The sequence below is a fragment of the Lycorma delicatula genome, chromosome 10, assembly GCF_047948215.1.
Source record: "Lycorma delicatula isolate Av1 chromosome 10, ASM4794821v1, whole genome shotgun sequence".
In the NCBI taxonomy this organism is placed as follows: Eukaryota; Metazoa; Arthropoda; class Insecta; order Hemiptera; family Fulgoridae; genus Lycorma; species Lycorma delicatula.
This window is the reverse complement of record NC_134464.1, coordinates 46377297-46390285: the sequence shown is the minus strand read 5'-3', so window position 1 is coordinate 46390285 and position 12989 is coordinate 46377297. Positions and strand designations below refer to the sequence as shown.

The following is a 12989-nucleotide window of genomic DNA, read 5'->3' as shown; positions in this document are numbered from 1 at the left end:
TCAAGTTGAGTCCAGTGCATTTCTTCTAGTTTGAGATTGTCAGAGCTACAGTATGGAGCCTGGTGTTGTTGAGGAGGATAGCCTCTCGAATCGGTTGGTCACATCTTTTGCGGCGATCACCTCGTTCAACATCTCGCAGTAGTAAGCAGCACTGATTGTGCGCCACTCATGCAAAAAATCAATGAGAAAAATGGCTCGCTGATTGAAAAAACAGTTGAAAGAACCTTGCCAGCTGAGAGTCAAGTCTTGGCTTTCACTGGGGCTGCCTCCCATTTCCTCCGCCACTCTATACTGGCTTGTTTTGACAGGGGGTGTAGTGATGGACCCACATTTTATTGCAGGTGATGATCCAACTCATAAATGCATCACCTTCTTTCACAAACCTCGCTGTAAGCCTCTGACAGACCTCCAAACGTCTCAACTTCTGATCTGCAATCAAAAGGCGAGAGATCCATCTGGCACACACTTTACGGAACTGTAGATCATTTGTTATGATCGCTTGAAAACTCCCATAACCTGTTCTGCAATTTCGTATACTCTCACCCGTCGATCATCTTCAAGAATGTCTCGAACCATGTAAATGTTTTCGTCTGTAATGTTGGTCTGAGGACCACGATCATGTTCCTAATTTTACACTCGTTCTTATTCTTCCTTTAACTCTTTCCAGGAAAACACATGAGTTCTTGACAATGTTTGGTCTTTGAACTGTGCAGTTAATCTTCGGAAAATTTCCTTCACTTGAACTCCTCACAAGCAAGAAATTTTATAATTATGCATTGCACCATGGAGTGGTGCACCTATTGCTTCGACATCATAAGCGTTACTGACCAATTCCCAATTCGTTGGGAATGTGGAATGGTCGATTCTCCCCACTCCTAATGACTCCACCCAAGCATATTCGAAGCGCGGGCCCATACCTACCAACTGTAGACTTAGGCAATAAATATATTGCCAACTGTACTAAGGCAATAAATATATTAAAATAGTGCTGCCAATCGAACACATTCCTTTAAATATGGGTATATTGATAGGTTGTAATTGTGTTTGTTTAATTGGTACAATTGAGCTAACTTCTTGATTAGATGTTCTTTGGCTACTATCTATAAAATTTTGTAACTTGGATTCTGTAGTATACAAATCTTCCTGAACTTGTTTACGATTAATCAGATTCTAAAACCTCATCATTGCATTCCAATTCAAGTTCTGATTGAATGGTGTTATATTTGTTTTGTAAATTAAGAAGATTCCTTAACTTAATCCGTAAGGTGCAATATCACCTTGTATAGGATAATAATTGTAAGTAAATGGTCCAATCCTAGTTATTGAGGCCTTTACTAAAGTCTTTGTTTAATTAATTGCTTCATTTCTAAAATAATTACTTAAATTAATGTAAATTAAATGTGAAATACATTAGATGATATTACAATAATGATGATACAATGTAATTAAATGTAAAGTAAATTAAGAAAAATGTTACGTAAATGATGTAGATTTAAACGCTGTTAGTCACTTTATGCAATAGATTATTGAATTCTTCTTTAATGTAGATTATGATGTATATCCTTGGTTGGAGGACCAATAAAAATGTGTTTGTAGAAAATTGGTGCTGATTCATATAAATAAATTAAATCTTATGTAGTTGCAATTGTAATTATTTTATTGTAAATTGTAAATAATATTCATATACATGTGAATCTTTATATATGTTATTGAATCCATAAATGTAATGATAATACTTGAAGTAATCAGAGAGCTGGAACTGGACTGTTAAAATGAAGTAATGAGCTTGCTTATATACTGTATGTGGAGCTGCTAAATCGTCAGGAGCCGAAAGAAGCCATGTGAAGTGTAAACAGCCAAGTGAATCTAACCGAAGCTGAAGAACTTTAAATTTAAAAGTCCTATATTAAATGAAAATTAAAGTTCCAACTTTTAACAAAAAAAGTAGCATTTATAAAAGTATTAAAAAATTAAATAAGTCATTTAAATGACCCTGAATTTTAGCATGTAGATTCTAAGATTAGTTAGTGGTTTTTGCAGAGATAGATGAGTCTTGGTCCGCTTCATTTGTTCTCTTTTGGCAGGAAATTTTCTGATGTTATGATATCTTCTTTTTCTGCCTAGTTGAGCATTGAAGTCTCAAATTAGTTGTTGAATGTGATTTTTGGGGATGTTATTTGTGGTCTGGTTGAATAAGTCTCAGAACTTTTCTGTTTCTTTACCATCTTTTGGAGATTTGTTTTTATTATTATTGGAGATGTGGATGTTTATTATGGATTGGATTTTATTAGATGCTTTTAGGGTGAGTGTTGAGATTCTTGGGTTTATGACTTGAATTCTTGTACAGAGTCATAATTTTGAGGTTGACCAAAAAGTCTGTTCCAAAGTGTGGGACAGTGGGACACTTTTCATCACTCTCTTCCCAGGTATACATTTGTAGAACCTGTATCCTTGAGAATCCATGGCATCCTGGTCAATGTTTCCTATTTCCTGCAGTCCTATGATGAGAATTTTGTGACGGTCAATTTGGTTAGTTTTTTGTTTACCATTCTGCATAAGTGAGTTTACATTGTGTGTAGAAATGCAGGTGATGGCTTCTGTTTGATTTTGTATTGTTCTTGTTTGTGTGTGCAGTGTTAGGGCATTCCCATATTTCTGATTGCATGTTATCCTAAGTGGCTGCTCACTGTATCCGAGTGCTGCCTTCTCTGAACTCTGGTGTTGCTTTGTTCAGCTGAAGTATTCCTTAAAAGGCCTTTCATAGCCGACTGTCAAGGGCTCCCCTGTGGTGGGACTAGATAGTGCATTACAACTCTAGATGTAATATAGTGAGGTATGACTTGAAAGATAAAGTTGTGAAGTTTGTTTAGATTCAGTTCACCAGATAATTTCTCCGTATTATTCTGGATTTATCCAATTTGGAATGTCAATTTGACTTTTGTTAAAGTTATTGTTTTGGAAAAAAGCTAAAAAGTCCGATCCTAAACATTATGTCCATCAACTTATATTATTAAAACAAAACAGAAAAATGTTATGAATTTGTAAAAATTAAAAACAGAGGCACTGAAATCCAGGCAAATGTTTTTGCTTGCTGTACTCAAAAACAAAGCGTTTTCATAATATGTTTGTACAAACTTTTTCACTATGTGATTTGAAATGTGTAACTGGTGGCAAATTCACTGAACAATCCCAACTGAAAACAGGTTTAAATGAGCATGTGAACTAGTTAAACAAAAAATAACTATATAAAAATAGACTTAGTAGGTAGAAAATTTTATCAGTTCATAAACAGTCAGGGCTGCAAACATTGAGTCATGCTATATATCCTATTGTTCTTTTTTACAAAATCAAGATGTGCAACAGGTTTGGTACCAATACAAAATTTCATTAAGAATTACTTTTTAGTTGTGATGGAACAACCTATTTCACTTTATATACTCAAAAATGTGATTTTACGCACAAAAGAAAATCCCGATTATAAATAGTTGAAAGAAAAATGTTTGATGATATCATATTTGATTTAGATTTGACATTATAAACAATATTTTAGTTGTTGTGACTTTTAGGTGTTTTCAAAAATAAACAAATGTTTTTAATAAGATAGTACTATTGTAAAAAAGCAATTATAGTTTAGTGTTATAAAATTTTTAACATTACAATTTTTTAAATACTATACTTTCATGTTAACATTTAAACATAATCTTTTTATAAAATATAACGAGTAATTTCTGAATCATTTAACTCCAAAATGCAATTTTAATGCCATTTCCTTTCTACTGGTAACTAAACTGGAAATTTTTCTAATTCAAACTTAAATAAACTGAAATTTTTCTAATCCAGAATTTGGACTGCCTCTTTTATTTTAGTTATATAGTATTTTAAGTGCTTACTTTATTTTTTGAACACATTTTTAAGAACTACAGTCTTAAATTTCCAATTTCTATATTTATATATTTGTATGTACTACCACAAACATTTACAAGAATCTCTGTTTTCTTTTCTGTATTTAAAATATTTTTATAATTATGTTCTCTACATTCTATTTTTAATCAACCGTATTGTTATAAAATCAAATTTTATTTAACATACAGAAGTCTCACTTGTAATTAATTAAAGTATCAATCAGACGATCAAATCTAAAACAGTTATATAACAAAAGAAGATTCAAATGCATAAATAAATGTTAAATAAATTCAACAAGATAAACCCAAAAATATCCTGATAATTTGTTACAATTATTTTTATAGAAAAGCTTGAAGTACAAATTATTTATTATTCACTGTATCATCATCAGAAATCAGTTTCTGTTTTATTTATATGATTTATCGTTTTATTTTTTCAAATGTTTTTCTGAAACTTGTAAGAGTTAAATTTTTTCCAATTTATTTTGCTAACTGTTGTCAGAGATTTTAAATAGGTATTGCATGAATTATTAATAATTTGATAGAAAATGAAAATATTTACCTCAATTACTAATAGTGTAGTTGGAAGCCTCAAGTAGCTGCATATACCCACTGCAGATAACACTGATAATAACACTAATAGCACACCAAATACTCCAACTGTCAATTTGCTGTCTATCTATCGAACATATATTTAAGTTATAATTATGTTTCTTGTTAAATATAAAATAAATTTTGTGTAATAATAAAATAACATATATTTCATATATTAATTACATTTTTGTTGTTTTTACTATATTCATTTTTACTACTAACTAAAGATTTATTGATTTTTTTTTTTCACTTTATATTTTCACAATTTAAATTTCCAACGATCTGAGCTGAAAAAATTGTATTTTCTATTGAGAGATTCACCTTATACTTTTGCTAATAATAGGCTAGAAGTCACAAGGGTAGCATAATACATTAATTGAGTTTTCTTTCACTAAATATTCCAAAAACCACAAAAAACTGTTGTATTCAATATTATTCTGTAAGCACATGAAATAGATCTGCTGTTGTTGCTTGATGCAATGCATTAACAAATACTGGTAAGTTATATCAAGCAAACTATTGCATCGTGTTGTTTTAATTTTTATTTTACCACCAAGATGACGCTACTTGTCAGATTGTATTATCAACATTTAAAGATTTTTTTCTTCACCAACATAAAACAGTTTTACTGAAGAATTTTCTACTTTTGACTTATTTAAGCTAACTTATAAATCTTTGTTTACAAAGTTCTCAACTACAATTCAGTATTTTGTGTTATATTGCATTCCTTTTCTGAACATTAAACAAATGTTTTTTACAATTATTTTTAATACAATAAATGGTAAAAATCTTATTGATAATGCTCTTGAAGAAGTGTTACTAACTGATAAAAATAATTTTCCTGCTTTTTTTCTAAATTTAGAATGACTGTTTCACATATAATATTACGTTATGAAAATACCACAACTAATTTTATACAAGATTCTTATTCTAAGAGTGATATTTAGGTATTTATTTAATAATGGTTTCATTTTTTAACAAAATTGGACAACTGTGCAACCTCCTGAGACCTTTACTGTGCAGTAAAACAAACCCTTCATATGCAGATTTGTATTTGTTAAAGCTTCAAACAGAAAAATAAATGTAAAGAATGATGTTAACCTTAATACTATTGTACATACAGACCTAAGCTTTGTATTTCCTGATATTTAAAAATATTATACAAAAGTATTGTAGTTGGCAATAAATCATTTTTAATTCAAAATATAAGTTTTTAGATTGACATTTTGAAGCAGAAAAAGGTTAGGTATAGTACATTTAAAAACAAGATCTCTGACTAAAGAGAGCAGTAATTTCAGAAATATAACAATTTTTTTTATAATTTTTGTAATAAAATGTGTCTAGTCAGAAGCAAGTTATTGATATGTGTATATTATATAAATTAAAAGTTGGTTCTAATAAAACAAAAACCTTTAAATATTTGTATGACAAATTAAAGAAAAAACTTGTCAAAATTGATTCAGTAGATGAGATCCTTGAGGATGCACCCTGATCTGGAAGACCACTTTCCTTAGGTGTTGAGGAACTGAAGGCTAGAACTGAAAAAATTTGTGCCTGTAGAGTACTTAGTACATTTAATGTTATTAAAGAAACCATAAGAGCACATCCTCATCCGCTAAAAAGAGATGGAAGAAGCAAATGGATGGCTTATTGTTAAAAACATGAGAAACAACTGTAATTGCTCATCTTACTAATTTTAATGTGATGAAAAATCAATCACGTACTGTAATCACAAAAGATCTCATAATCAATTATCTCCAAACAGCTTGTTGCCATGAATACCAAAGGTGCAACTGACCCCATGGTAAATTTTTATGTGTTTAATGGACTTTCTGTAGGAATTATTCTATATGAGTTTTAAGGGGTGGTATAGCTGTCACTGCTAACATCTACTATAATCAGCTGGAAAGAATTCAGGAAAAAAACTACCATTTGTAAACAACAGGAAAGTTTTTTCTTTAGGAAATTGGAATAATGCTCAACTTTGTGTGGCAAAAATGACTTGTGACAAGAATATTGGAACTTGAGTAGGAGATTGTCATTTAATTTTCACTAAAAATTTTATAAAAACAGCATTTATAAATTAATAAAATGGGAAAACCAATAGAGTAAGAAAGTACATTTGATGAATGAATTAATTTTTAAAACAAAAATATATTTCTTCAATATTTCACATAAAAGCATTAAAAACGTTTCTGAATACCTGTTATTTACTTATTTAACAGTTGGCCAACTTATTTATATACCTTTCACGGAAGCAACAGGCTGAGTGAATAATGGTTATGTATGACAAGGAATGAAAACTTTTTCTATAAGAGATTTTCACAGAATTTATGGTTTTTGTTGTGATTTTTCAGTCAAATTTCAGTTTTTATAGATTTTTTTGTAGGACCTGTAATTTTATCAACAGGAGTTAATAATGAACTTAAACTATCAAATTGGATTTTTAGACTAGTACTACTTCTTGGACCACACGTGCAGTAAGGTATATTTAGTTCTGTAAATATATATTTTACTTAAATTTAGAAATAGATATTTGCTTTTAAAATGCAAGAAGCACAATCTGTATATATAAAGATGTATTACTTTACATACAAGATGTACATAAAGTGTTTGGGTTGTTGTGCTATGCTAAGGCTCAGGAAAAGTTAAAAAACTTTTGTATGGGTTGATCTACTTTACTTAATAATGGCTATCAAAATCACAAGAATTCTCTCAATTATACTTTGAAATATTATGTAAATATATACTTATTATACATACTTTTAATAATGTATACTTTAAAATACTATATTTAATTTTTATTTTAAAACAAGAAAGAAGTGAATTAATTATTCCTTTACTGTCAGCCCCAGTTTCATTACAACTATAATATACTTAAAGCACCTGAGATGCAAGGTAATAATCTGAGCAGGTTTCTCTGGGAGTAATGATGACTGACTACAGTCAGTCATTTGTAGATATTACAAGCAGCAGTAAATATCACCTGCATTTCAGTGAGTTTGCCATAATGATGTAACCGTAGTACTGAACATCTGGCGTAGTAAAAAAAAAGAAAGTTAATAGTACTTTCCTTAGTACAAGTATGCCGCAAGGGATGCTTCTAATCTTGAGAATTGTTATCTCATTTTCAAATGTAATTTGTGTAAGTTACCTGAAACCATTACAGTGAAAACCAGAAAAAATGCTGTTGCAATTATTAACAAGAAAATGATATCCATCTCAGAAAAAGTAAAATTCCTCTCTCATTAAATACTAAAGTACACTTAAAAGCAGATATAAAATGGACTATCCTATTAGTTTTATTACCCTTTTATTTATCAAATAATGAACTATGTTGGTTGGTTTATCTTATTCTATTATTTCAAGTGGGTTTACTTCTTTTTTCATCCAAAGTCTGTGGCCTGCTTGATAAGGCCTAACTCATATCTTCAGGTTTAGAAGCTATATAAACCTTAATGAATTTAGGTATAAAAGATGGTAACATGTTACCACTACTTCTTAATGCAATTTATTCAATAGTTACATGACTGTAACTCTTAAGCAGTTAATTACTTTGCTTAATTTAAAATTCCTCAATATATGTACCAGAATATAAGACCATGATCTGTATGAACCAAGGCCTACTGCTATGTAAACAAGCATCAATATATAACTAAAAACAACAGTCCATATTTCAGCCTTTGATTCTCTTTCTAATTCATCTTCTATTGAACGTTCTGCTCTGTAGGATATGTCCATATAGTCTGGTTTTGATTCCTCTGTCCAATTCTTCAGAAATTTCAAAAATCTGTAAAAAAAATCAAATATTAGGATTAATCAAAATTTTATTTTTTAATCTCTTATTACCTGATAGCTTTACTAAAACATAATAGTATGCATTGCGTGTACTCAAAATAACTAAGAAAATATTTTGAGCATTAAACCATATAGAATTTTAAACAACATACATAAAAACTTTTTTCATTTAAATTTTAAGTAGATGTTTGTTTTTGGGGATGTATTTTAATAAAAGATTTCCAAGACATAAATAAGGCAAAAAAAAATTAATTTCTGTACAAAATATTTTCTGGGATTTATCCAACAGTTTTCTTAAAGTTATATATGAGATGTGGTAGAGCAATACCAGGTGCTTCAGCTTACTATTTTATGTGAAATGGCCATAATACTAAAGCATTAGTATTTTCTCTTATCAGTATTCAGTGTCTTTTGAGAATTATTCTTACAATGATCGCAGGATTAAAGGTGATTTGATAACCAAAAACCAAAAATTCATCATTTTTGGTCATACAGTGCAACACGAAAAATTTTAGTTACTATTATGTTGCTAATATTTTATTTATCTTTTTTAAAATTTTGTTTGTACTAGTAATTGGAGTACTCCTGAATTCCAAGTGTTTAATTTCAAAATTTTGAATTTATCAGACATTTCACAATAATTTATATTTCTGTGACAATTCTATGAAGAGCAGAAAATAACACCCAAATCAATCAAATATTTATTATAGAATATAATAAACTAAATTGTTAATGCAAAATTAGTGACTTTCGATTAATTGTAATCTCAGTTCAAATTTGGCATAACCTGGAAACAACTATGTAAGAAATGGTGCTTGTTCAGTTGCTTCGGCTTTATCAGTTTTCCAGCTACACTGACATGTTGGTGTTTGTTTATATAAATTAGCAACTGCAATTACTGCTAGTGGCTAGCCAAGCCTAATGTAGCTGCAAATGTAGTACAATGTAATGTAAATGTATGGGTAAACATGTAGTCTTGAACTGATTCAGGTCAACCACTTTCTGTGAGACTTGTGGTTAATTGAAACCCAACTACCAAAGAACACCAGTATTCACACTCCAGCATTCAAATCCATATTAAAGCAATTGCTTTTAGAAGCACTCGAACCTTAGAACTCTTGAGTTCGAAAATCAGCTGATTTTGCGATGACAAGTTTAACCACTATGCAAACCCTGCAGGTTAAATTTTTCTATTAAAAATTGAATCAGTAAATAATTATGAAGTAACATACCTCTCTTCCCAATTTTTTGCTGGTATTAATTTTTCTTTATCCAAGTAATTATTTATAATAAATGTTAAAAATACTGAAGATGCTGTGCGGTAATCTGTTGCATTACCAGAAAGTCTTCCAAATGCTAATGCTGGTTCTATGTTACCACCATATGGTGCTAGACAGTCAGGACTGTAGCTGTTTCTGAAAATATATCGGAAAAATATATAAATTCAAGCCTTAAGATGTTTCACTTTGTTTCATAACAATGTGCCTTCTTCCTACATCACTACCTTTTTTCAGTTGTTAGTCACTAAACAATAAACTACCAAAAATTTAAACAAATTTCCCTTCTATTCTTTGTTTCTTATAGTATAAACTAGCTGAGTACAGATATTAGTTGAGTCTTACTTCTTACCGTGACACAATATAGATAGATATCCAGGAGCAGACATTGATAGCGACCATAATTTAGTGACAATGAAATGTAGATTGTGGTTTAAAAACCTGAAGAAAAGGTGTGAGATGAATCTGTGGAATTTAGAGAAGCTTGATTGAGGAAGAGGAGGTAAGGAAGATTTTTGAAGGGGGCATCACAAGAGCTCCGAGTAAAAACGATACAGTAGAAAATATAGAAGAAGAATGAGAGAGTGTTAAAAAGGAAATTCTTAAATCAGCAGAAGCAAACTTAGGCGGAACAAAGAGAACTGGTAGAGAACCTTGGATACTGGGGAATTATTACAGCTGATGGATGACTGTAGAAAGAATAAGAATGCTAGTAATTAAGAAGGTAAAAGTAACTATCGACAATTAAGAAATACTAAAAATAGGAAGTGAAAATTAACGAAAGAAGAGTAGATTAAAGAAAAGTGTTCAGAAGTGGAAAGAGAAATGATTATTGGTAAAATAGAGCATACAGCAAAGCTAAGGAGAATTTTATAATATATAAATTAAATTCTAATTATGTGTTAAATAAAGATGATAAGCCGATTTATAATACAACAGAAAAGACCAGTATGTGGGAGGATATGTTAAACAGTTATACTGGAAGAAGAGGAAGTCAAACAGGATGAAAAGCGAGATACATTACTGAGATCTGAATTTAATAGAGCATTAAAAGATTTGAATGGCAGAAAGGCTCCTGAGATAGATGAGATACTTGTAGAATTACTGTGCAGTGCCGGTGAGGAAGCTATAGATAATTATACAAACTGGTGTGTAATATTCATGAAAAAGGGGAAGTTCCATCAGACTTCAAAAAAAAGTGTTATAGTCATGATACCAAAGAAAGCAGGGGCAGATTTTAGGCCTCAGATTAATAGTAGAAGGAAGATTAAAGAAAAACAAACCAACATACTTGGCATTTATAGACCTAGAAAAGGCATTCGATAACGTAGACTGGAATAAAATGTTCAGCATTTTAAAAAAATTAGAGTTCAAATACAGAGATAGAAGAACAATTGCTAACATGTACAGGAACCAAATAGCAACAGTAATAATTGAAGAAAATAAGAAAATTACTAAAGACGGACGAAGCAGGAGCGATATAAAATGCCGAATAGCACAAGCGAAACGAGCCTTCAGTCAGAAATATAATTTGTTTACATAAAAAATTAATGTAAATGTCAGGAAAAAATTTTTGAAAATATATATTTGGAGTGTCGCTTTATATGGAAGTGAAGCTTGGACAATAGGTGTATCTGAGAAGAAAAGATTAGAAGCTTTTGAAATATGGTGCTACAGGAGAATGTAAAAAATCAGATGGGTGGATTGAAGAAGAAGTGACAAATGAAGCGGTATTGCGGCAAATAGATGAAGAAAGAAGCATTTGGAAAAATATAGTTAAAAGAAGAGAGAGACTTATAGGCCACATACTAAGGCATCCTGGAATAGTCGCTTTAATATTGGAAGGACAATTATAATTACCTGTCCTTCCAATATAGGACAGGTAGAAGGGAAAAATTGTGTAGGCAGGCCACGTTTGGAATATGTAAAACAAATTGTTAGGGATGTAGAGGGTATACTGAAATGAAACGACTAGCACTAGATAGGGAATCTCGGAGAGCTGCATCAAACCAGTCAAATGACTGAAGACAAAAAAAAAGTTTTTATACGAGAACCCCACGCACTTTTTTTTCTTGGAATTGTAGAGAAAAAACAAGGGTTGGGGCATACTTGAAACATAGCCTTTAGCCAGGATTTTTTATTTAAAGTAAACCTTTTCTTAGAAGTACCTAAATTCAATCACATAAATATAGATACATTAGGCTTTCGTTTATAAATACTGGATGCCGCTTATACAGAATACATCCTTCATTATTAACATCCTATTCATATTATCGATAGGAACGAAGTTACGGTTTTTTGCGAAGTATACGGTTTTACGAAGTTTACGGTATTTTTATAAAACTGATTCATTCTGTATAGGCTGCATCCGGTTCTAATGACATTACAGTTACACTATCAGTTACAAATCGTTGTCTTGTCTATTTGCCATAGTCATTGTACTGTTTGTATATGTGGACGGTTATGTCCATTTTATCTGTTTTGTTTATCTTGTAAAGTTTAACACGGGGATTTATTTTAATTACGGCATTAAAATGTGTACAAAAGGACAGCGTCTACGATCTTTTACAGTAAATGAAAAACTGCTCGTTATTGAAGAGGCTGGAAAAATTGGAAATCGATCGGCAGGAAGAAAATTTGACGTAGAATAAAGCCGCGTTCCAGACTGGCGTAAGAAGAAACAACTTCTGGTGAAAGGCACTGGTAATAGAAGGGCTTTTCGTGGCTTAAAACCAAAATACACAGACATGGAAAAAAAACTGTATGACTTTGTTATGGAAAGAAGGAATGCGGTTATGCTATCACGACAGAAATTTGTTAATCATATGCTCATGAAATCGCTATATCATTGAATAAAGTTGATTTGAAAGCAAGCCGTGGATGGATAACACGATTTTTTGCACGAAATGGTTTGTCAATAACACGAAAGACGACCATTTCTCAACGACTTCCAGACGCTTATGAACAAAATATATTACCTTTTCACAAATACATAATAAATCTTAGGAAAGATAAAGGCTATTTGCCTTCTCAAATAGAAAACTCCATCAAAACCCCGTATATTTTGAAATGCCATTTGACAAAGCCGTAAATAAAAAAGGTGAAAAAAGTGTTACGATTCGCACTGGTGGTAATGAAAAACATTGGTGTAGTGTTATCTTTGCATTACTTCTGATGGATCAAAATTACCTCCGTACATTGTTTTTAAAAGAAAAACTCTTCCTACCTTACAGTTAAATGAAGTTATCAGAGCACATGAATCAGGTTGGATGGACGAAACCTTAATTTTAGATTGGATTAGGTGTGTATGGCAAAAGCGATCAAGAGATTTACTTAATAAAAAAAAAAAATACCGGTATGCTAGTAATGGATAGTTATCGGGAGCATACGACTGATAAAGTGAAAGATATTTAAAAAA

The 12989-nt window shown here is 30.9% G+C and overlaps 1 protein-coding gene across 3 annotated transcripts in view; it reads right to left on the bottom strand.

Annotated features, from left to right (window-relative positions):
* LOC142331473 (NPC intracellular cholesterol transporter 1 homolog 1b-like) overlaps positions 1 to 12989 on the bottom strand; it is a 91384-nt gene that overhangs the window by 29484 nt on the left and 48911 nt on the right. For all 3 annotated transcript variants that reach the window (XM_075377411.1, XM_075377412.1, XM_075377413.1), the window contains 3 exons: positions 9527 to 9709; positions 8085 to 8286; positions 4465 to 4581 (listed from right to left, as the gene is read on the bottom strand). In XM_075377411.1, the coding sequence (XP_075233526.1) occupies positions 4465 to 4581; positions 8085 to 8286; positions 9527 to 9709 (502 nt within the window). The remainder of the gene's footprint in view (positions 1 to 4464; positions 4582 to 8084; positions 8287 to 9526; positions 9710 to 12989) is intronic.